Below are 27,062 nucleotides of genomic sequence, written 5' to 3'. Positions count from 1 at the left end.
GCAGAAGTTATAATACAATTAATCAACATGTTAAGATCTTCATCAGCAGAATTCGTAAAGGAGATTTCATTTGTTTGTTCCTTGACAATTAAGTTAAATAGATCCCAGTCAGCGTGAGCAATTTTCCACTTAATTTGGCTTTGTCTTTGTGAGTTATCATTGTTAGAAATTAAAATGGGAAAATGGTTACTGCCGTAGAGACTTTCCAGTGTTTTCCATGTAAGATGAGTAGATAATTCTGGATTACATATGCTTAAATCAATGGAAGAGAGAGTACCTGTTTGAATATGAAAGTATGTGCTGCTTCCAGTGTTTAGAAAATTAAGGTTGGAATTGATTATGATATTTTCAATCATTTTGCCTCTACCGAAAGTATTACTGGAGCCCCACATAGTGCTATGTGCATTAAAATCTCCAACTAAGATAAATGGTTCAGGAAGTTGGTTAGTTAGATTTGTAATTTCGAGAGCTGTTAGGGTATAATAGGGAGGGATATATACGTTGCAAATTACGATTTTATTTGGACACCAAACAGTAACGGCAACGGCTTCTAGAGTTGTTGTTAAGGGAAATTCTTGATGGAACATATCTGTAGAAATAAATATGGAGCTTCCACCACTAGCTCGTGCGTGTGATGTTCGTATAAAGTGGTAGCCAACGTAATTTTTAAGGTATGGATTATGGTTTTTAGAGAAATTGGTTTCTTGCAAACAAATGAAATCGGGTGAAGTATCAGCAACAAGCAGTTGGAGATTTTCTAGATGGGGGTAAAACCCATCACAATTCCACTGGATTAAATTGAATGAGAAGAATATTAGAAGGGGGGATTTTTCAGTGCTGCGACCTTTGGGATCGATCGGAAAGGCATTCATCGTCAGTTAGATCGCTTGATGAAATTGGGTCTGATAAACTTGTGGCTTCAGAGGATTCTAGTTGTAGTTGTTTCTTGATCTTTTTACTTAGACGGGTAAATCGGTTTTTTAAGGATCTATCTGAAAGATTTGGATATATAGTATGCAGGTTTAAAAGTAGACTTTTTACATCATCCGTGAGCTTTTTCGCTTCCGAATAAGGATCAGAATGTCCAAAACTATTTTCAAGGAAGAAAAAGAAATTGTCTATGGGTATTTTAAAGGTTTGTGGGTTCTTTTTGTATGCTTCTTGGATTGTTCTCTTGGTGGTTTCGGTTAATACTAATTCTGTTGGAGTATCAGGTTTGTGCTTTTTTTTCTTAGCTTTGAGACCTTTTTTGGGGGAAGCTGATAGAGGAGGAAGCATATCTAACAATGGTTGAGCTTCTTTCTCAGGAATTTCAGGGCTTGTTAGTTCACTAGGAGTTTCTATTTCAGAGTGTCCTCGTTTTTGAGATATTTGTGTTATGTCGATTTGGTCTGATTGTGTTTCAGTGTTGGATTGAGTTTCAGTGTTGGAGTCTTTATTTTCGATTTGTGGCTCTTTGGCATTATGTGTAGAGGGAGATGAAATTTTTACGGATGAGTTGGGGCTTGTTGGTATATATTCGGTTGGGAGTGTATTGTCTGTTGGAGGATTTGGACAGTTGGAGGCTATATGTCCTGTTTGTTTACAGATAAAACAATGTACTTTATCTGTAGAAAGGAAGATTCTGTGTTCATTCCCTTCAAAGGAAATAAGTACTGATGTTTGTAATTCAAAATCTTCGGAGGGAGGGTATACGTAAACTTGGCGTCTGAAACTTAATACGTGTGAATATTCGTCCCCAGGAATGCCTGCTCTTAAATAGGATATAGAAGATGCGATGCGAAGTCCAAGATTTTTAATGCTATTTTCAACTATGTCATGTGGTAAGAACGGAGATACATTAGATATAATTATTCTTTTAGCAGAGGAAATAAGTCTTCGGATATTTAAAGAAACATCTCCTATCTGTATTATAGGATGTGAATCTATGAGCTGGTCAACAAGATTAGTATTAGAAAGATAGATACAAATGCGATTGTTTGATATCCTAGATGCAAAGGAGACTTGTTTAGGGCCTATTATATCACCTATAGCTTTAACGTAATCGTACAATTTCAGATTTTCTTCGGCATGCATCACAATGGCTTGATGTTTGCTTGGGAAAGTTGGCCGTGGAATTGTTTTCGCTACTGATACATAGGATAAAACTTGGTTTTGTGTTTGAGACATATTTACTGTTTTGGTATTTGGTACGCCACTGCTCATGTAGTCAAAAGCAATTGCGTTTTTAGTTGAAATTATAATTTAGCTTCTATGTGTTATGGTAAAGTTTCAGCTTTTTATTCATTTTAAAATAAAAATAGATTGCCGGTTCTAAGGCAATCCTGTTTAAATTTTTTCTTTTGTGATTTTAATCAGTTGAAACAAAAACAAACCTCAACTAGTAATGAGTGAATTATACATACATTTATTTGTAGTTGAAGGTACACGACAAGCACGACAAAATATAAAACGATGTTACTCGTTCGACACCTCGTAGTGGAATGACCAAGTTTTGTTTATTAAAACTAATTATTTAAATCTTATTCGAAGCTATTGAAAGCGGACATATTTAAAATATTTTTCTTTACTAAACAAATAATTGCCATTGGGTAGGTATCTATTATACCTACTTAGTAGGTACCTATTTTAATATTAGATACCTATTATATATTAGATAACTAATCATCTTATAATGAATATTATAAGTTTTATGGTTCCAAAAATAGCTGAGGGTGAACTTAAGGCGGGTTCTGTATGGGTAAATTAAATCAAATTTGATTATTTTCATCCCTATTATAGAAAACATTGTATGATATGCCTACAACACGTCTTTCTGAGACATCCTGTTTAATATTAGATTCTTCAGACTTAAACCATACGGCTCTCACACTTACTGCAAGGAGAAACTTTACTCATCGCAGATGCTTCTTCCTCTTCCTCTTCTTCTTCTTCTTCTTCTTCCTCTTCTTCCTCTTCTTTTCTTCTTCGTTTCTTCCTCTTTTTTATCTTCTTCCTCTTCTTCCTCTTCTTCCTCTTCTTCCTTTTCTTCCCCTTCTTCCTCTTCTTCCGCTTCTTTTACTTGTAGATTTAATAATCTGTTTATTCCTTTGCTGAAGTATTTCTTACGAGGTACCTAGACTGTCAGCTATCTCCCCATCTCTTTGGAGGTTCTCCAGGTGGTCGCTTGCTAGCTGATTTTCCTTCACTCCACTTCTCGGTAGCCTATGTTCCTCCGTCCTTTTTACATGATTGTACCATTCTTGTTCTTTGCCTACCCCATCTCACTACATCTTGCACTTGGCATTGTTATCTGATGATGTTGTTTTTTATTCTGCCCCTTCTTGTTTTCCCTGATATTTGTGTTTAATTTTTTATTAATTTTTTAGGATGGGTTATAATGGCCGTACCTGCATTTTGAGAACTGTTTGTGAAGCGTCGCAACGATTCCTTCCTAAAGAAGATAATCTTCTGGACCATATCCTTAAATTAGTATTTAAGTAAGTTAAACATTTCTATATTTACGTAAGAGATTAGATATATTTTAGGATATTATAAATAGAGGTTTTAGATATATTTTAGGATATTTTAAAAGTTTATTATCTAACTTTTATCAACGCCTTTTGCTGCAAGAAGTAATCCCAATAGAAGAGTATATTCAATATTTGTTAGATGCCTTGTTAATCATGCTACTATGAAATCCTATCTTCATAAATTTAATTTATGTGAAACAGAACTCTGCGATTGTAATGGTAACACTGACGGTATCTATCATTGTGCATATTTAATAATGCTGCTATTAAGTATCTATTGAAAAATCTGATAAAATAACAAATACCTCTTCCTCAGAGTCAATCTTCTATTTTATATATCTCTCGTCGTAATATTAGACTTAACCAAAATTTTTTGGGGATATTTAAAAGGGACTAAAAGAAAAATTTAGGAAGGAATGTGTGATGTAAATGTATAAATCTAGGTTTGTTCCCTCTGTCTTTCCTTATGTTGTATATTTACCTCCTAGCCGTTGCCTGTCTTGTGTTGTAATAAAGTCGCTATGAAAGGCACATTAGCGTGAAAAGTATCCCTATATTATGTAATCCCTTGTTGGTACTAAATATTCACTAAATTGGTTAGGGCGTTGAATGTAATGAATGATGAATGAAAGTATGGTTTCTTGGCAATCTAATGATTCTTGTGATACTGATGTTTACAATATATTTTTAATGTATTTGTAGGCGAAGTACGGTCAATACATCATTAACAAATTCAAGTAGTTAAATACATTATCGTGGCTGAATGGATCAAGTTATTAAAGCTATTAATTAAATAAAAAAAACTTTTATCAATAATTTGAAGATTCACAAGTATTTGTTAAGCATATACTTTTAAAGAATCTCCGATAAAGTTATATTCTTGTTATAAACTTTTCTGAATATTTCAAGATTACTACATATACGAATGTACTCACTATATTTGGTCCGAGAATATTCTTTGAAGTATGTTTTTGCTACGCATATACTAAAAAAATATTTACTCTGACGATTAAAAGACCGTGACCAGAATAAATATTTCATGAACCATTGAGGGATAGTACATGAGTCAAATTATTTGTCCTACATATCGATACCGTGGAGAAGACCGTCATATGGCAAAATGTGACAATTTTTAGAAATGGTTATTTAAAAAATCGCATAAATCGCAAAAATTTGCATAACTGCGAACAGGTTAATATTTTGGCTTTGGTATGGGGGATAAAGGGGTAGAATGCGAAAACATGGAGTTGAATCCAGTTTGCTCCAATTAGCCTCTTCTACTCAAATCCGACTCTCACCTTCATGCTGGTATCCCCTGTAAACCGAGCAACCCAACTGGAGATCCGGTATCCAACCCGGGTGGAAAGTTGGGTCGGGAACTGACGAGAGCGGGTGAAATGGCCCTCCGAAAAGGGGGTTTGGCGTTGGGTTAACTACCCAACCCTGTAAAAAACCTTTTGTTATGAGAGCTACAAAGAAGGAAACCGGACTGTCTAACCTACGACGAACTCGCAAACGAAATAAGGATAATGATTTAAAGATTTGCACCTGGAACGTAAGAAGCCTTTATCAGCCTGGAGCCACTGCTCTGCTCATACAAGAAATGAATAATGCCAAAGCAGATATCATTGCTTTACAGGAAATGAGGTGGATTAGTTCAGGCATCCTGGAAAAAAATAACTGCAATATTTACTACAGTGGACATCCTACCCGACACGAATTTGGTACCGGATTTATTGTAAGCAGCAAGGTCAAACATAGTGTAATCGATTTCAAAGCTATTGATCATAGGATATGTCGAATAAGACTTAAAGGGAAGTTCGCTAATATAAGCATTATTAGCATCCATGCTCCAACGGAAGAAAAAGAGGATAATGAAAAAGACATGTTCTATGAGGCACTAGACCGAGAGTACGATCAGTGCCCAAAAAATGACATCAAAATAATAGCAGGAGACTTTAATGCCAAAGTCGGAAGAGAGAATATATTTTCGCCCACCATCGGAAAAGAGAGCCTACACGTAGAATCTAATGATAACGGTCTCAGAATCATAAACTTTGCGATGTCTAAGAACATGGTTATAGCTGGGACAAGATTTCCCCATAAAGATATACATAAGGGAACTTGGAAATCTCCTGATAATGAAACGATTAACCAAATATATCATATAATCATTGATGCAAGACACTGCTCTAACTTATTAGATGTTAGGTCTTTTAGAGGAGCAAACATAGATAGTGATCATTATCTAGTTAAAACACGATTTAAGGAGAGAATATCCAATTTAAAAAAGGAGATGGGAAGAAGGAGAGAAAAAATCGACATTAATAAACTAAAAGATCCCGACATTGCAAATGTATACAGACAGCAAATAGAAGACCAAATAAGGACAAAAAACTTAGAAGAAGAAGAAGATATTAACCAACTATGGGCAAATATACGAGATATTGTGTTACAGAAATCCGTTGAAATATTGGGCAAAACCAAATCAGAAAAAAGAAATCATTGGTTTGATCATGAGTGCGAAATGGCCACAAATAGAAAGAACGCAGCATATCAAAAAACCATTGACGCAGGTTGTACACGGAGAAAAAAAGAAGAGTATAGACGTCTTAGAAGAGAGGAAAAACGTATCCATCGACGTAAGAAGAGGGAATACGAACAGAACACTCTCAGTGAGATACAAAGTTTATTCGATAAAAATGAAACGAGGAAATACTACAAATCCTTAAATATTAGCCGTCGAGAATTTAAACCACGATTAAAAATTTGTAAAGACACTAACGGTGAAATTCTACATGATAAAAACTCAGTTCTTAACAGATGGGCACAACATTTCAGCGAACATCTAAATATAAACGATATTGAAGGAGAGTACAATATAGAAAATGAACAAAATATACAACGTCAACTACACAGTGAAGACCCAACAAGAAGAGAAGTGTCAGATGCGATCCTAAAACTCAAAGACAATAAAGCCCCAGGAATCGATGACATCTGTTCGGAAATGTATAAAAAAGGTGGTGATCAACTTTTTGCAGCAATCCATAAACTAATAGTACTTATATGGCAGAATGAACGGGTACCAGAAGAGTGGCTGAAGGGAATAATATGTCCATTGCATAAAAAGGGGGATCAACTGGAGTGTAAGAACTATAGAGGCATTACTCTGTTAGCATCTGCGTATAAGATCTTCGGCAATGTATTATCTGAAAGACTTAAACATTTTACAAAGGATATTGTTGGTCAATATGAATGCGGATTTACTGGTGGAAAGTCAACTACACATCAAATTCAAGCACATAGACAGATTCTAGAAAAGTCACTAGAATATAACATAGAAACACACCATCTCTTCGTTGACTTCAAAGCAGCCTATGACAGTGTGAAAAGAACTGCATTATATAATGCAATGATAGACTTTGGGATCCCACCTAAGTTAGTTAAGTTGACCCACCTAACAATGCAAAACGTAAGCTCATGCGTTAGAATTGAAGGAGAAAACTCTACGTTCTTTGACATTAATAATGGTCTAAGACAGGGGGACGCGTTGGCGTGTCTGCTCTTTAATATTGCCTTGGAAAAGGCAATCAGACAATTAAATATTAGAATGAATGGAACTATTTTTAATAGATCGACGCAAATTCTCGCATTCGCTGACGATATAGTTATAGTGGGCAGAAGTATGAGAGACATGGTGCAGTGTTTTACAAGGCTTGCGGACGCAGCAAGTGAATTAGGACTTGTGGTAAACGAGGAAAAAACCAAATATATGTTGGTTTCTAAAAACCCTCGAAATATCCAAGAAATAATTCAAATTAACAACCATACCTTTGAGCAAGTCAAAGAATTTACATATCTTGGATCGCTAGTAAACGCAACAAACACGACAAGCGACAAAATAAAAAGACGCATAGCAATAGCAAACAGAACTGTTCACGGCCTCCGGAGACATTTAAAAAATAAAAATATAAAACGTGCACTAAAGCTTAATATATACAGGACCTTAATAAGACCAGTTTTGATATATGGGGCTGAAACGTGGATCTTATCTCAAAATGATAAAAGACTTCTTGGTATTTTTGAGAGAAAAATTCTTAGAAAGATTTTTGGGGCCGTAAATGAAAATGGGCTATGGCGTCGAAGATACAACTTTGAACTGTATCAGTTATACACCGATCCAGATATTGTGAAATTCGTTAAAGTGCAGAGACTTAGATGGGCTGGACACATTGCTAGGATGTCAGATCACGAATACACGAAGAGATTAACATTTTCACAACCAGTGGGCACAAGAAGCAGAGGACGACCACGAATGAGATGGATTGATGATGTGGAAGAAGACCTACAGATTCTAGGGGTTAGAAGATGGAGGGAAGTTGCCAGGAATCGACAGGAGTGGCGACTTCTTTGTGAGCAGGCCAAGATCCACAACGGATTGTCGAGCCACTTATGATGATGATGGCTTAGTCTGTAAAAAGGTATAGTCAATCCCATACTTCCTAAAACTATATTCTCTCTCTCTCTCATGGAGCTACAGACCAAATCGAGCATTGGCCTCCTTCAAACTATGCCTCCAATCTTGCCAGTCCCGCGCCGATCTTCTCCAGGTTCTAACGTCTAGCAAATTCTGCGCGTCCGCTGCCACTTCATCCATTCACCTTTTCCGTGGCCTTCCTTTTGGCCTTGCGCCCTGCATTTTACCATCTAGGGCTTTTTTTTGGCAATCTTCCGGTATCCATTTTCACTACATGACCAGCCTATACAAGTCTCTGAAAAAAAATCTTTAAAAAATGTCTTTGGTCTTGGAGATAATTCATTTCTGTATTAAAACTGTTTAACGAGTTTTTTTTACAAACGTGTATTTGTCACATAACAATAAAAACAAAGACGCTGTAGTCAAAAACTAAAAAATACTGCCATTATGCAGTAAATTACAATTAAAAAATACTTGTCTGCACTTAAAAATCCATTTTTTAACTTTCCATAATACCCTCTCTTCATTATTTATTGCTCATGCTAAAGCTGACAGACGTCAACTTTAGCACGAGTCTACCCCTAAATCATTTAAATCTTTTTATAATCTGAAATAATACCAACTGGATCGTTTTAAGAACGTCATAAGTGGAAATAACTTGAAGCGCTTGAAGACAGTTGAATTCAAAAATTAAAAAAGTTCTCATAATTTTAAAAAATGCTGGTATAAGTAACTCAAAAGAATGCTACAACTCATTTTAAACACAACCTCACTTTACAAGACTGACACAACTCAAAATAAAGCAATACTCTTCTCAGAAAGTATTGTATTATCCTATTGTGTTTTTGAAAAAGGCGTTATCACGCAAAAAAATATAAAATATTTGAAATCTGTTCACTAACAGTCCATTTTCACTTTTTTTGTAATATGACGGTCTTCTTCCAAGTTAGCGATATTTAGTAATGTATTTATTGAGTAGATTGTAAATTGCAATTAAAACAAACAAAAATTTTCGAAAAAACCTAAAGAAATATTAACAATAATTATGAAGTAAGGAATAACGTGACTTAAAATAAACTTCCTTTATAGAAAACACATTTTAAAAAAATGTATAATTATGTTTCGAATGAATTTTAAAAAGATTAAATTTTATTATTTCTCCTGTTGCGTTGCTGGTAATTCTAGAATTTCATTTATATGTAGGTTTTAATGGCCTTCATGTTGTAGAATAGTATATGTAATTAAACGGGCGTACAGGATCTAGCGAAATACGAAAATTAACAAGATAGATCTACACTGCTTTGAAATTGCTCTGGAGTCGTCACACTGTGTTTTATACAGTGAGATAATAAAGTTTTACCTCCTCTGTCAATTCGTTTATTTAAAAAATTGTTTGGTCACGTCGATTTTTATGGATTATAATTAGTAACTGTATTTCCGAATGATTTTGGTGCCGATTGACAGTACGGCAATGTTGACACGTGTCACTAGCTCTGGTACCAGCCTTTTCTCTTCAAAATGATATCCATATGAGAACAATTGGATGTTATGGGTTGTTTTAACAATGTATTATTAAATCTATTTTAAGTATTAATTGTGTAGCTTGTGATGTTTCATATAACACTGGCAACCCAGCCACTTTTACAAGGCTGTTTTCTTAATAACTACCTTTTAAACTAGACTTCGTATATTGATTGTCCACATACATATCATCATCACCCAGTTTTTAGCGTCCACTGCTGGACATAGGCCTCCCTCATTTTTGTCCATTTTGCTCTATCTTAAGTACTTAACCAATTTCCAATTTCTTAAGATTTTCTTGAGATCAAGTAGGGGGTCTTCCTCTACTTATTTTGTCTAACCTTGGCCTCCACTCAAGCACTCTCTTCGTTCACCTTTCATCACTGATTCGGGCGACGGGTCCGGCCCAGTTCCATTTCATTTTACATTTCAATTTCAAATTACATTACGTAACTCCCGTTTTTCGTCTTAAGTTTTCATTTCTAACCTGGTCACGAAGTGATATACATTGAACTTTCCATTTTCCTCTGAGCTATTTGCAGCGTTTTAGAAGTTGTAGCTGTCAATGTCAAAGTTTCGGCACCATAGGTCATCACAAGCAACACATATTAGTCAAATGTTTTACGTTTTAAAGAAATTGGTATATTGCTTTTAAAGATGTCTTTGAGTTTTCCATAGGGTTGCCCATGCTAGGTTTATTCCTCTTCGTAGTTCGCATCTTTGGTTGTCTGTTGTGATCTTTATTTCGTGTCCAAGGTGTATGTATGTTTCCACCAGCTCTACTTCGTTTTCTCTAATATTGATATTTCCGCTAGGTACTAGGTTTGTCATGAATTTTGTTTTGGAGATGTTTATTTTAAGTCACACACTGGCACAGACTAACTGAAGTTCATATAGCATTGTACATATCTCCTTGAGGTTGTCCGCGAATTTCAAATTTGTTAATCTTCTACCGTCAATGTTCAGGCCTTTTTCTTCCCAGTTAAGTTTTTTACAAGCATATTCTAGTACTGCGGTAAATAGTTTAAGCAATAAGGTATCACTCTGCCGATTGGGATATGATCCGTGTTTTTTTTGCGTGTGTAGGTTCACCGACATAGTTGCGTTCTTGTATGCATTGTAAATTAACCTTGTATATCGGTAGTCAATACGGCATGTTTGTAGTGCTTCCAGGATTTTGTCAAATTGTACCGTGTCAAATGCTTTATGGAATTTTACCAAAGCCAGAACGAGTGTTCAAGTGTATTCAACAGTCTTTTCTATTACCGTTTTAATACTCTGTAGGTGATTATTTGTTTCAAATCTGGTACGAAATCCTGCTTGCTCTATTGGCTGGTAGAAATCAAGTTTTTTCTCAAGACGATTCGTTACAAGTCTTGTATGGAGTTTGTATAGATGACTAAGAAGACTTCTTGGTGTGTAGTTTTCTAATTCATGGGGATCTCCTTTTTTGTACAATAGAATTACCTCAGCATTGTGCCATTTGTCGGGTATATTACTGTTCAAAAGATACATGTTAAAACGGTTTTTATTTTCTTAAGTCGGCAAGTGCCTCCAATTTTGATTGCATCAGTAAATACACAATCTTCGTCTGGAGATTTGTAGCTTTTCTTTGGGCCAGTTTTACTTCTTCTGATCCTTGGTTGACAATGCCCTTTTTCCTTGTTAATATTTCTGGTACTTGATCTTCTCTGCTATTTGCTTTGTGTTAGCTTGTGTACAGTTGAAGAAGGCTTGTAGAAGTCTTCAGCTATTTTAATGGTTTCTTGTGTGATGGTTGTAAGATGACCATTTCTATCTTTACTCTTTATTTTCTGCCTTGTCCCCGTTCTTAACCTTTTTCCTAACACTTTCATATTTCGATTGTTCTCAATAGTATGGTCGATTTATTCTTGGTTGTATTTTCGAGTATCTTGTTTAACGGCTTTGGATATTTCTTTATTAAATTTTTGTAGTCCGTCGGCTTTAGTTTCCGGCTCACTTCTCATTTATTTTCTTTTCTGCATTAGTTGCCTGGTATTTTGGCTAATCTTCTCTTCTTTTTGAGTTATAGGATAGAATTTGATTTGACTTTCCAGTAAGGCATTTGTTAATATATTATTTAAGTGGTCTATATTATTTTCTGTTACAGGACTACTAAGTATGTCGGAAATACATTACTGAAAACTATCTACATCCATGGTTTTAATTTTTTTCCTCTTTTTAATTATCTCAGATAGATCTTAGATAATTATTTTAGTAACAAATCTGTTTAGAACTGTGGTGTCTTTAACGGTATGTGTTTTGTCTCTGAAAATAAAATTTATTTCGTTTTGAGTTTTTCCATTAGGACTTTGCTATGTCCATGTTCTCTGGTTTCTTCTTAAAAGAACTGTTCATTTTAATAGTTCATGTTGCAGCAAACACTTTAACAGTATTTACGTTCATTTTTACCATCCAAGCCAAAGTTTCCCAGTGTTGTTTCTGTAGGGTTGGTCATACATAAACTGTCTGGAAAAATTCCTTAAATAAATTTGCAATATCCTTACAATTAGAAGCTGAATGGTCACCATAAAATAGCGAACTTGGAAATCTATGACTAAACAGTCTATCATTTAGAAATTTCCAAAATGACTTGGGGTTATCTTTTATTTTTTTATCAAAAGATCTAATATAATCAGCAAAGTATTCATTAGACAACTATTTACAGTGAGCCCTTAAATTAGTAAACTTTGTATATGATTCATCTGGTGGTTCCTTTTTATGTAGAGAATGGGCTAGTTTTTTGACAAGTCAAGTCCCTTAGCTCTTTAGAAAACAATTTAGGAAATGTAGATGTTGAATACCTTTTTAAAGGAATGTAATAAAAGATACCAATTTTCAAAATTTCATAAAAAGTATTTACAGCCTGATTAAGCTCCACGCTACCAAGACAATCTTGCCAGTCACCACAGGCCAAGTAGTTATTCAGACCTCTAAAATTCTAAAATAATTCACAATCTTTTTATCGAAAAGTATTGAACACTCATATCTTATATGGTGCAGGAAGAAATTTAACAATGGGCCACTTGCTCTGAGAACCTTCAGTGCTAACGTTAAAAAAACATACACCCCTATCATTTGGTATTTGTTTATACTAAAAAATCTTTAAGAATCGAAACACCTGTGAAACTTGATAGACCAGATCATTGTGCGACGATTGTACAAGACAGCCAAATTCATTATTAAACCAGTCCGCATTGAGAAGATTGTGGTCACCGAACAGATACGGTCTTAAGTGCCATTTTTACAGTTTTTGCACTGTTGCAAATAACTATTAAAGGTCTTGGTTTCGTAATATTTTTCTTTGATTTTCCCACCTGTGCAACTTTCTTAACCATAGCTATTTTCTGTGAAATCCCCACCATATGTATATATCAGTAAGTTTCGAGAGCGAGTTGCCGTCTCCTGTATTTCATAAAGCAGATCTTCCAATGGAGCAGCTTTAGGAGTTCTTCGCTCTTCCAGTTTAGCTATTCTGTCCTTAAGGGCCTTAATTTCTTCTTATATGATATTAAGCTTCCTAATCATTAGCGGAACACTTTTAAAAGCCTCTCTACAGGTTCTACAAAAGCGCATCAGTGAACGTTTTTGCAGAATAGCAGCTTTAACTTCTGATTTTGATGGCCCAGAACATTTTTCGGCCACATGGGATCGTGCCCTGCAGCTGTCGCAACTATTTTGTGTTATGATCTCGAATCTAGCCTCAAAATATTAATCACACAATATTTTGGCAATCATTGCAGATTTTAACAATGTTCAATTTAAATTATATAATGCTATTAATATGATTGTTACACCACTCACTATTTTTTAATTTAGATATACATTTTTCTCCAAAATAACAAAAATTTCTTAACCAAAACAATAACCACATTAACTGTGTACCACCAGTTCTTTGAGTAGTAAGCGTTGTTACCTTACAAACCACATTAGAGAGATATACACTGTGTCCGTAAAGTATGGAACAAATTCTTTTTTAGCTAAACAGAGCATTTTAAGAAATAATCCTGAAACACGTCGATTTTTGATTTTAATTTATCGTATTTTAAAATAATATTCTAATATACACGGTGAATTACTTTCGAGTAATGACGTCACCGTCATTTTTTTTAAATGGAACACCCCCATTTTGTCTCAATTTTCGGATTACTCTAGCTGAGCTGATCCCAAAAATGTATCACATGTTGATTCAAATTGGTACAGGGTGGACAAAAATACAATAGTTTTGGGTGTGTTCATAAAGTAACGCGTTAGTTAAATTAACAATATTATCAAAAATACTTATTTTTTTTTTTTTTTTTTGGCATAGACTTTTAGTCATTCAGCCAAAATACTTATTGTCTAGCGGACATAATATGATGAAATGCATAACTTTATAAATGTTCGAACTGCAGCCCTTGCTGTATTTTACAGTAACCCAAACGTTGTACAAATTCTTGTTCAACATTGTTTATTGCGCCTTGAGAAATTCTCTGTTGTAATTCTTGAATATTTGATGGTTTCGTTTGATACACAATATTCTTCAGATGGCCCCACATAAAATAATCCAAAGGATTCAAATCTGGTGACCTCGCTGACCATTCAATAGGTCCACGTCTACCAATCCACCTGTTCGGAAAAATTTCGGAAAAAACTTTATGAGCACACACAAAACTATTGTATTTTTGTCCACCCTGTACCAATTTGAATCAACATGTGATACATTTTTGGAATCAGCTCAGCTAGAGTAATCCGAAAATTGAGACAAAATGGGGGTGTTCCATTTAAAAAAAAATGACGGTGACGTCATTACTCAGTAATTACAAAGTAATTCACCCTGTATATTAGAATATTATTTTAAAATACGGTAAATTAAAATCAAAAATCGAAGTGTTTTAGGATTATTTCTTAAAATGGTCTGTTTAGCTAAAAAAGAATTTGTTCCATACTTTACGTTACTTAAAGTAACGCGTTAGTTAAATTAACAATATCAAAAATACTTATTGTCTAGCGGACAGAATATGAAAGAAATTATTTCTTAGCAATTAGAAAGAAACATAGTAGGCTATGTTTTTGTTAAATGTCATTATTTCTTTGGTAATTTATTGATGTTCAGTGACAGTTTAGTACTGCAATATTTTTGGTATTTGTGAATGTTTTAATTATTGCTTAGATTTAATTTGAAGTAGAAATGGAGTTAAGTGTAAAGCAAAGAATTGAAATACTTATGATGATTGGGTATGGAGACATATTGCGAATTCAGATGGAAGTGTGCAATTTGTTTATTGATAAATATCCAGAAAGACCTATAACGCGTTCAACAGTCAGTAAGATTGAAAAGAAATTTCGAGAAACTGGTACGGTTGAAAATGCACGGAAATCAGGTCGTCCCTCTGCAAATGCTGATACAGCATTAGTTGTTTTACTTAGTTTTGAAGAAGATGCACACACTTCTGTGCGTAAAGTTAGTCGCGATATCGGTGTTAGCAAAACAACGGTACACAAACTGTTAAAGCTTGAAAAATGGCATCTTTATAAAGTCAAACTTGTGCAGGAATTAAACGAAGATGACCAGATAGAAGAATGTAATTTTGCGAAGCAATGATGGATAACTGCCACCGAGACCCTCTCTTGGTACAAAACATTATTTTTTCTGATGAGGCCACTTTCACGTTAAATGGCGAGGTTAACAGTCAGAATTATAGATACTGGGCAAAAGAAAACCCCCACTGAATGCGTGAGCATCATACACAATACTCGCAAAAGGTAAATGTATGGGCTGCAATTGTAAGAAATCGAATCATCGGACCCTACTTTTTCGAAGGTAATTTAAACGGGGCACGTACCTTGAGTTTTTAAGGGGGTATCTCGTACCTACTTTACGAAATTTGTTTCCTAGCAGACGTAATCCTGGAGGTTTTGATGAAAGTTTATGGTTTCAACAGGATGGTGCACCTCCACATTATGCTGTAGATGTTAGAAGGTACCTAGATGAAGTATTTTTAATAATATTATTAATTTAACTAACGCGTAACTTTATGAACACACACAAAACTATTGTATTTTTATCCACCGTGTACCAATTTGAATCAACATGTGATACATTTTTGGAATCAGCTCAGCTAGAGTAATCCGAAAATTGAGACAAGATGGGGGTGTTTCTATAAAAAAAATGACGGTAACGTCATTACTCGAAAGTAATTCACCCTGTATATTAGAATATTATTTTAAAATACGGTAAATTAAAATCAAACATCGACGTGTTTCAGGATTATTTCTTAAAATGCCCTGTTTAGCTAAAAAAGAACTTGTTCCATACTTTACGGACACAGCGTATACATATTTTCCTTATGATTAAAAATTGTTTTTTATTTTCTTTACAGTAAACTTCAAATGTTACTAATCCTGAAACCATTTACGCATTAATTAAAAAAAGGATTTTAATTTGATTAATTTAAAATCACTTGCTGTGCTACGACACTTTAGTTCTGTGTGTATTTATTATTTGTTCATTTTTGAATGCTTGTTGCTAATTGTGTCAATATTGTCCAACAAATTGTTTGAATTGACGACATATTGTCTGTCAACAATAATTGTTTACGGTAAATCTAAATCCGACAGTTGATTAGAACTGGTTCACTACCCAGATAATCAAAGGGTTGTGAAATCTCTTTTTGTTTCTAATTTTAACTATTTTACTCGGTACGAGATTTACTATTTTTACTGGAAATAAGCCACAATTTTAGTTTAAAATTAGTTAATTTTGATGATCCGATTTCTACTTCAGAAATCGTTCTCAAAATACAAATTAAACAATTTTGTTTTTATTATTTGGTAATCAAAAACTTCGAATAATTTAATTTTATCTGAAGCATTTATATTGATAATTTAGACATATATATTCAGATATAATTCTGACAAATTTTAAAGTAGATGACGTTAAAATGGTCAATATTTTTGAGTTGCGTTCCTGGGACGACTTTATTGTCGTCGAAATTTGTGACTTGTAAGTAATTGTTTTATAATAAAATTTTATTTTTCTATTATGGTAAAAACAACAAAAAAGATTGTTAGCACTTTTTAAAGAAGTTTCTACGGGTGATGAGTATGATGATGAAGAGGAATCGCGATAAGACTTTCATGCAGAAGAAAACTTGGAGGAAAGCGATACGGAAGAGGAAAATGAGGAATTAGATGATGAGACAGATTTTGTTATTGGTCCATATTGTTTGGGCAAAGATAATAAAAGTAAATGGGCTAAGCATATTGCCCCTAAAAAATCGTGAAAACTCGAAGTGAAAATAGTGTTCTGCAGCTTCCGGGTTCAAAACAATGTGTCAGACAGAAAACCGATATTTTAGATATTGGGAACAATACAAAAATAGAAGCAGGACAGCAGAAGTTCAGTTGCGATCCAGATATCTACCCAACAAACATTGATAAAATATGTGCCCTTTTAGGTCTCTTATATCTTGCAGGTGTAAGAAAGGCAAGTCACCTTAATACAACAGACTTGTGGAAAATGAACGGCACTGGCATAGCGGTTCTCTGACTGACAATGAACATCACGAGATACAAAAATTTACTAAGGTATATGCGAACTGATGATATCAATACAAAGCATGACAGAGTTAGTTTGGATAATTAGCGCCAATAAGAGATCTTATTACCAAGTGGAATGAAAATCAGAAAAAATGTTTCTATTATTCGCAAAACGTAATTGTGGATGAAACGTTGGAGGCTTTTAGAGGACGGTGCTCGTTTCGCCAATACATACCAAGCAAACCCAATAGATACGGTATAAAAATATTTGCACTGTCTAATGCGAAGTTATTTTATTCCAGTAACATGGGAGTATACATAATATATAACGGATCTCTTAACATCTCTACGGATCTAAGAGAAATACCACCGATAATTGGTACACCAGCGTTGATCTTGGTATAAGCTTAAAGGAAAATTGTTTAACTCACTTGGAAACAATAAAAGTAAATAGAAGAGAAATTCCTGCATATTTCTCTAACAATCAAGGATGAATTATTGGCTATAGTACATTTGAGTTTGGTTCAATACTAGTGTCATATAAACCAAAAAAAAAAAATAAAAACGTTCTGTTATATTCCACTATGCACCATGAGGACGACGTTGATCTTGTATATAGAATACCGAAAATCATATTAGCATATAACAGCACAACACCTAAACAAGCGGTTTTGATACCGTAGATAAATTATGCGCACAATATAATGTGGCACGTTATAGCAGAAGATGGCTTATGGCTGTTTTGTACAGCCTTCTAAATGTTACAGCAATAAATTCCTTTGTTATTTACAATTGTTACATTCTAAATTCCACAAAGACCCTACGAGAAGTTTTGACAAATTGAGCATTTAGCCTTATGTACAACCACTAGAAGAATCGAAGCCAAAATGTCAAAGACAATAAGAATTCGACTTAAAAAGATCTGTTATTTGGATGAAGATGTCGTGCCAGTTCAAAGAACTCCGAAAGCAATTGGGAGCTTTGGTGACTAAGGATGGAAAAAGAATCGAAAAACGAAATATTTTTAATAAGTACGTCAAATAATTACTCAAGATCCACCATTGTGCTCAAATCAACCAACAGTCAACTAAATGATACCTTTTGATAATTATCAACAACAATATCAGGTATAGCAAGTAGTTGCCCAGCAAACCAACTTTTCTCATTCTACATCAATCTCTCAAGCTAACTAAACTAAAAAACAATCCAGAAACACAGGATGAATATAATTCGATGTCAGATGAAGAACATAAAGACTATTAAAATAATAAATATCCACGGCAAACAATAAGATCAAAAATAAAAAGGCTTAAACGTCAAGATTCAAAAGAAGAAGAAGCTCCAATTACACTCTCAAATAGATTTCAGCCACTTCCACAGGAAAACTCCGTAAATGATACGAATAAAAATCCACCAATCTTAAAACCCCCTCCAATTTTTATGTATGACGTGAATGACTATAGTAAAATGATAGATAATTTAGCTCAAGCAGTAAAAGTAGAAACTTACTTTACTAAAGCCTTAACAAACAACACAATAAAAATTTTACCAAAGACACCTGAATCCTACAGAAAACTAATACATCACGTACGAGAGGAAAATATCGTCCACCATATATACCAACCCAAGAAAGACAGAGCATACAGAGCAGTTATTCGAGATCTACATCATTCCTTTCCGATAAATGAAATAAAAGCGGAAATCCAGAAAAAGGGTCATAAGGTAAGGAACGTTACAAATGTCAGACCCAAATTGAGCCGTGAACCATTACCATTATTTTTTGTTGACCTCGAGCCTCAAACGAACAACAAAGAAATATTTGAACTACAGTATATACAAAATTGTAAAATAAGGGTAAAACCACCGAGAATTAAAAGAAATATACCATAATGTACATGATGTCAAGAATATGGTCACACTAAAACGTACTGTGCAAAACCATATAATTGCGTAAAATGCGCTGGATCACACAACACAAAGGACTGCAAGAAACCAAAAAACACGCCAGCAATTTGCACTAACTGCAACGGAGACCATCCTTCTAATTACAGAGGATGTTATGTTTCTGTCAACAATCCTGTCAACAAACCCAATGTAAATATACCTACCCAACATTATGCTCATAATTTCAACAGAATCAGTTATAGACATGCTATCATTGAAAACATAAATGCAGATAACAAAAATAACAACAATGAATTAGCAGATAAACTATCAACTTTCCTAAACGAATTCAAAAATATGTTCTCTCAACTCAAACCAAAATAGCATCATTTTAACCATGTTAACTACAGTCATTAACAAAATAGCATTCAAGTCACTACGAATTGCGTCATGAAATGCTAATGGCATTTCAAACCATATACTAGAAAAATTACTGTTTTTAAAAATGTATAATATAGACATTCTATTAATATCTGAAAGCCATGCCAAACAAAGAACGGTTATTAAGATACCTTACTATACTGTGTATTATGCAAACCATCCAGACGGAGGAGCACATGCAGGTTCTGCCGTTATTATTAAATCAAAAATTAAACACTATGCCGTCTAACCTTATATTACGGAAAAAATTCATGCAGCAATCATTAAAATCGAAACAAACACTTCTATCACTGTATCATCAGTCTACAGCCCACCTAGACATCCAATTTCAAGCGAAGAGTATCATTTTTTTTATAGCCCTTTTTCTATCCGAATTGTCGAATAAAGGCCTCTCCCATTTCTCGCCATTCATCCCTGTTGTGTGCTAGGCGTTTCCACATTGGTCCTGCGACTCTTTTGATATCGTCGCTCCAGCGCATTTGAGGTCTTCCTCTTGGTCTCTTCGCATCGTACGTTCGCCAGTTTCCGACCTCTTTGTTTCTACCATCTTCGAGACGTTCGTTGTGTCCAGCCCATTTCCATTTTAATTTAGCTCCTTGTTTCGCGGCGTCCTTTATTTTTGTTTTGTTCCGGATTGCTTCGTTCGTTTGCCGATCTATTAGTGAGATACCAAGCATCTGTCGTTCCATGGCTCGCTGAGTTTTTCGAATCTTGTCCATGTTCTTTTTTGTGAATGTCCAGGTTTGAGCTCCGTAAGTGAGAACGGGAAGGATACAAGAATCGAACACTTTGGTTCGAAGGTTTTGGGGTATCTTTTTGTCTTTCAGGAAGAAGAGTATCATGATTTCATACAAATTCTTGGATCCAAATTCATAGTAGCAGGAGACTGGAATGCCAAACACACCACATGGGGTTCCAGATTAATCACGCCTAAAGGTCGAGCATTAATGAATATCATCCAGCAAAATAACTTAAGATACTTATCGACGGGAGTACCCACATACTTGCCTACAGATGCCAACAAAATTCCAGATTTGGTAGATTTTGCTGTAACAAAAGGGATATCTGACATCCATAGTGCAATAGAGTCAAACTTCGATTTAACATCAGATCACAGTACAATAATAATAACTTTAAGTACACACACAATATGGAGAACACCACCACCCAAACTCACAACTAAAGAAACAAACTGGGTTGTTTTCCAAAATTCTGTAAATACAAAGATTAGACAAGATATTAGGATAAAAGAAAACCAATATATAGAGAAAGTAGTCTATTTAACAATATTTTTACAAACAACAGGATGGGAAGCAACACTAACAGCGCCAAAGAAGTGTGCAAGAAAACCATAATATCCCACTATATATAAGAGAACTGGCAGCAGAAAAAAGAAGAGCTCGACGCATATGGCAACAAACGAGAAATCCACTAAATAAAACGTACCTTAACAGGATCAGTCATAGACTAAATAGAGCATTACATGAAGAAAAAAAGGACTCTTTTCAGTTTTATGTTTCGAACCACTCACATGAAGACCACTCTATATGGAAAGCTACAAAAAAATTTAAATGACCGACAATAACAAATTCACCTTTAAGAAAAACAGATATGACCTGGGACCGCACAAACGCAGAAAAAACAACAGTATTCGCAGAACATCTTGCAACTGTATTCGCAGCACCAGATACTAATAACCATGAAGATGATGATATAAGAATGTACCTAGAAACTTCATGTCAACTATTTATTCCTCTGACAATATTTACACCGACACAGGTTCGATAACAAATAAAAATGCTAAATCGTAAGAAGCTCCTGGCTATGATTTGATAACAGGAGAATTACTTCAGAAGCTACCGAGAAAAGCAGTGGTGTTATTAACAGTAATATACAACAGCATACTACGTCTTCGATATTTTTCAATACAATGGATATTTGCTCAAGTTACCATGATTACGAAACCTGGTAAGCCCGCAACGCAAGCAAATTCATATCGCCCTATAAGCCTACTCCATAAACGAAATTATACCACAACACCAATTCGGATTTAGACGTGAACACTTAACTATCCAACAATGCCACAGAATAGTGAATATAATTAAAACAACTCTCAAAGAGAAAACGTTTTGCGCGAAAAAGAAAGAGTGTTTCTAGATATACAACAGGCACTTGATATAGTACAGCATAAGGTCTCCTCTACAAACTGAAATTATACCTAACAGACCAACTATACTTTATACTAAAATCATATCTTACTGACCGTTACTTCCAAGTCAAAATTGAAGACAGCTACTCAAATTACCACATCATACAATCTGGCTTATCTCAGGATAGCGTTTTGGGCCCATTTCTGTATCTGATATTTACAGCAGACGTTCCAACCAGCAATGATACCTTCTTAGCTACATTTGCCGATGACACGGGAATCTTGGCAGTGGATATCGACCCTAACGTAGTATCACAAAAAGTACAAAATCATTTAGATCAATTACAAAACTGGATTAAGCGATGGAAGATCAGTGTTAATGCTAGCAAGTCAGTACAAATTACTGTTACAACAAGACCATCTACATGTCCACAAGTTTATATTAATAATACTCCCATTCCTATAAAACCAGTTGTCAAATACTTGGGATTGCATCTGGATGAAAAACTTACATGGACAACACACATTAAAACTAAACGGAAACAACTAGATCTTATAAAAAAACTATGAACTGGCTCTACTGGCTCTATTTAACAAAAGGTCTCAGTTATTTCTTAAAAATAAACTGCTTCTGTACAAAGTTATACTTATACCAGTTTGGGCATATGGAATAGAACTATGGGGCTGTAGTAAACGTTCGAATACGAAGATACTTCAAACATTCCAATCCAAAATACTCCGTATTATAAGTAAAGCTCCGTGGTACAAACACCTCACAATGATCTGGACATCCCACTACTTAAGTACATAATAAAGAATCACTCAATAATATAATCACAATAATAAAATATAAAAATCGCACCACTGATCACAACAATGAACTGATAAATAATTTATTCACCCAACCACTTGCCGAAATAAGATTGAAAAGGGTATGGCAAGAAGATATACCGCAATAATACTTAGAGAACCGTCACTGGACGGTATCTAACTCACGTTAATTTACTTACAGACTATTTACTTATCATTCTGTGTATAGAGTAGATTGTAAACATGCAAATGTTATCTCAGGGTTCTCTTTAGGTTCTGAAACACCTTTACCTTGTAATAGTGTTAAAATATGCAATATTGTTTTGAAGCTATTTTCTTGTGGCACCTTAAAGCAATTACTATTTTAATGGGAATAAGCCACAATTGAAGTTTAAAATAAGTTTATGGAAGTTTCAATTTCTACTTTGCAAATCGTTCTCAAAATACAAACATTAATAAATTAAACAAATTTTGTTTTCTGTTACTTGGTAAAAAGGTCTTCTAATGACAGATTTTTTTTGTGTTTTTTAATGTTTTTACCTTTCATTAGAAAAGTTTTTCACCGAGTAAAAAACACAAAACACAAACACAAAAAACAAACTTTTCTTAATTTATAATGCTTGTATTTTAAGAACGATTTCCGAAGTGGAAATTGAAACGCTAACAAACTTATTTTAAACTTCAATTGTGGCTTATTCATTGTGGCATATGGCACAATTGTGGCATATAAGACACAATACTGAATGTTGTGGCCTATAAGACACAATACCAAATGTGGATATTGCTATACCCTATTCTGACAATTTAGAAACTCGCAGTCCTGATTTAATCCACTTTAATTAATTTCCTAAGCTACTTTTCGAGCTTATAAACAATTAAACAAACATTATACCATACTGTCAAATAAGCTTCTAACCAAAAAATCTCTTTCCAACTTGCTCTCTCAAACAATGACGGTCTAGCATTTTTAAACAACCCAAAATTCCATTTCTTTCCTTTCTCTGAGATATCCCAATTATTTTGGTTCTTACCTTCAGCAATCAACAACACTGCTTTGCATACATTATTATTATTATCCAGATTTAGCCATACGGCTCACACTCCCTCTAAGGGGAAAATTCACTCATCCCAGATACCTACGGTATCAAAAGGATTGAGCTCTGGTGGGACTCTTTCCATGTTATCGAGTCCTAGGTGACTTGGTATGTCGGTGTATCTCCCAAAAATTTTCGTACGCATCTGGACGTCGAAAGTAACACAGCTTTCTGCATAATCTTATATAGATGTTCATTTAGACCCAGCTTTTTTATGTTTTCTAGGAGGCTCTTCGGGATGACTCCAGTGGTAGAAAGAATAATAGGTATCGTCTGGGTACTTTCCATTCTCCATTGTCTCCTGATTTGTATTTCTAGATCTCTGTACTTGGCGATCTTTTCGTTGTATTTAACACGTAAATTATTGGTGTTGGGTATCGCCACATCAATAAGTGTTGTTTGCCTAGTAATTTTATTAACTAGTATGAGATCGGGTCTATTATGGGCCACTGGTTGGTCTGTAAGCACAGTGCGGTCCCAGTACAGCTTGTAGTTGTCATTTTCAAGCATTCTATCAGGGACGTATTGATAATAAGGAAGATGGTCGGTTTGGATAAGTCCCAGTTTGTCAGCTAGTTCTTGGTGGATAATCTTTCCTACTGAGTCATGACGTTCTTTATAATCAGTACCGATAAATGCCTGGCAGCCACCGGTAAGATGTTGGATGGTTTCTTGGGCTTGGCATCCATATCGGCATTTTGGACTTGAGGATCTTTAACAATATATTTCAGGTAATTTTTAGTTGGAATAACCTGATCCTGAATGGCAAGTAGGAAACCCTCAGTCTCGGGAAACATCCTTCCTAATGTCAACCAATAGTTCGACGCTGTATTGTCGACATATTCTTGGCTGATCTCATTAAGATGTCGCCCATGCAGAGGTTTACTCATCCAGGCGCGCATTTTGTCTTGCTTAGACAGGTGGTTTATGCGCATTTCTTGTTCCCTCAGTTTAAGCGGTGTCGTATCATCTACTGCGCAAATTGCTCGATGTAAAGTAGATGTCTCAGCCTGTACCTGAAAATAAGTTCTTAAATTAGCAATTTGTTTATCCAATTGCTCACCTATATCCATAAGTCCTCTTCCCCCTTGATACCGCGGTAATGTTGTTCTCTCTACTGCACTACGTGGATGATGTTTTTGCGCCTTTGTGAGAAGTGTTCTTACTTTCCGCTGAAGACCATCTATATCCGTTTTTGACCACTTTATAATACCAAATGAGTAGCTCAGCGCGGAACAGGCGTACGTATTTAATGCCTTAAACAAATTTTTACTGTTAAGATATGACCGATTTAGTTGTTCGCACGAACTCCGAAGTTAGTTCAGTTTTCATTTGTTTATGGTCAATTTTCCGCGCTTGTTTTACTCCGAGATATTTGTACATATTATTATTATTATTATTATTATTATTATTATTATTATTATTATTATTATATTACAAATAAGGGCAGAGGAGCGAGCTCCTATTATGCCCAAAAATGAAAAATAAAAAACATCCTTATAAAACTAATACCAATTATAAAGTTAAGTAAACATAAACAATTAAGTATATCATACAAAAGTTGAATGGTGAGACAATAAATAAATAAATAAATAATGCTGTCCAAGAAAAAAAATCCTATAAATAAAATAAACCACTATCAAGTTTATTTTTAAAGATGTTAACACTAGTTACCGATATGGTGTCTTGATCCAAATTGTTCCAGATATTAAAGATTCTATTTGGCAAGAAGTTCACCCTGGACCTTGCAGTAGTTTGTTCCCTTTTCAATTTATATCGATGGCCTCTTAATCTTTCGTCTTGATTCAAAGTGAATATGGTGCTTAGGTTCCCAAAGTTATGTTTTAAAATACGGAAGGACATAATTAGATCACCTCGAAGACGTCGCTGCTCGAATGTCGTAAGATGAGCCATGGATAATCTATCTTCATAGTTAGGTCTTACACGACTGTATGCCAGTCTTGTAGCTTTACGCTGAACATTTTCAAGTAGGATCTTATCGCGAATGAGATCTGGATTCCACACTGGTCCGGCAAACTCAAAAATAGGTCTAACGTATATTGAGTAAAGTTTACTAACAGAAGTTAGAGATATACGTGTAAAACATTTACGGATCAAAAACAGTTTCGAGTTGGCACGTTTACACACCGACACTATGTGATCAGACCAATTTAAGTCACTATTATTTATCACTTCGAGATCATTGTGGGAGGTTACCGAGTTTAAGGGATGTCCATTAATAAAGTACGGTAGTGAAGGGTTATTTTTGCCGATATGTAAAACAACGCTTTTTTCAATGTTAAGCGGAAGTAACCATTCTGAGGACCATTTGAATATTGCGTCAAGATCTTGTTGAAGAACATGTTGGTTAATAGTTGGATTCACATATAATTTCGTGTCATCAGCGTAAATGGAAACCTTACTGGATACGATGAGCGGAAGATCACTAGTGTAGACACAAAATAGTAGCGGTCCAAGTACTGATCCTTGTGGGACTCCACTCTTGACTGACTTATCTAGTGAGTGGTCTTCCCCAACACGAACCCTGAAGTATCTATCGGATAGAAAATCTTCAATCCAAATGTTCAACTTTCCGCGGATACCATAGTGATCCAATTTAGCTAGTAATCGACGTTTTGGAACACGTTCAAAAGCTTTGGAGAAGTCTAAGTAGACTACATCGACAGGATTTCGATTGTTTAAAGATAATGACCAATCATTTACATAGATATTTAATAAATTAAAACTTTTTTCTTACCGACACTCGAAAACAATCAGATAGCTAGTCGTTTGGATTTTCCAAACCATTGTTGACCTTACTTTGTTTGTCGAATTATTTTGAACCGAAATTATTCTTATCCTACTTAAATTTACTTTCTAACTAATGTCTTAATCTATATTTTTTTTACAATCTTATATTTGTTCTTTGTATACACAAACTACTTTCACCAAAAAGGATATTTTAAAATGCACTGTTCACTTGCTTACATCTAGAAATATAATCTTTGTCAAAATTTTCTTCTCTGGATTCTAAATACTTTATGTATATTTTTGAATCATAACAATATATATATATATATATATATATATATATATATATATATACATATATATATATATATATACATATATATATACATATTCGTAATTAAAAATGAACTTTTGTTATATTTCAGTTACCCCTCGGAGCGTATTTTGGCTTCTGAACCCGACGAACATCGAATTTACCACTTCGCGGGACAAATGGGAAGGGAGCAACGTGACTGCACTGAAATATTTAATTGTCCTTTTTCATTAATTGATGTCGCTTTGGGGCGCTACTCAGATTATTTGCAGTAAATTAAATTTTTTAGATCTTCTAACGAATTTTTCTTTTTTTCCTTTAATTAATGTCTGGAGATTATCAAGATTCAATATAAAAATTATATAACTATTTATAATTTGCGAAATAAAAAAAAACTATGTATTGTTGACCGTTTATTACAAAGAATATTCAGGACAAACTAGAGAATAATAAGCAAGGACCAGCTAGAAGCAAAGAAAATTTAGACTCTTATGAACAGCCTATGATTATTTAACGATCCTTTGAGATGTCTTGATAAGAATATGCCCGCATCGAGAGTTAAAAGTAA

The 27,062-nt window shown here is 34.5% G+C and overlaps 1 protein-coding gene across 1 annotated transcript in view; it reads left to right on the top strand.

Moving 5' to 3' along the window:
• LOC140446873 (uncharacterized) overlaps positions 1–26,811 on the top strand; it is a 45,006-nt gene extending 18,195 nt beyond the window's left edge. The window contains exons 3-4 of the mRNA XM_072539449.1: positions 3,369–3,479; positions 26,607–26,811. Coding sequence (XP_072395550.1) covers positions 3,369–3,479; positions 26,607–26,769 — 274 coding nt within the window. The 3' untranslated portion in view covers positions 26,770–26,811. The remainder of the gene's footprint in view (positions 1–3,368; positions 3,480–26,606) is intronic.
• Positions 26,812–27,062: the final 251 nt, after the last annotated feature.

The sequence above is a fragment of the Diabrotica undecimpunctata genome, chromosome 7 (genome assembly GCF_040954645.1).
Source record: "Diabrotica undecimpunctata isolate CICGRU chromosome 7, icDiaUnde3, whole genome shotgun sequence".
Classification (NCBI taxonomy): domain Eukaryota; kingdom Metazoa; phylum Arthropoda; class Insecta; order Coleoptera; family Chrysomelidae; genus Diabrotica; species Diabrotica undecimpunctata.
The sequence above is the reverse complement of the archived record's forward strand: the minus strand, read 5'-3'. Positions and strand labels throughout refer to the sequence as shown.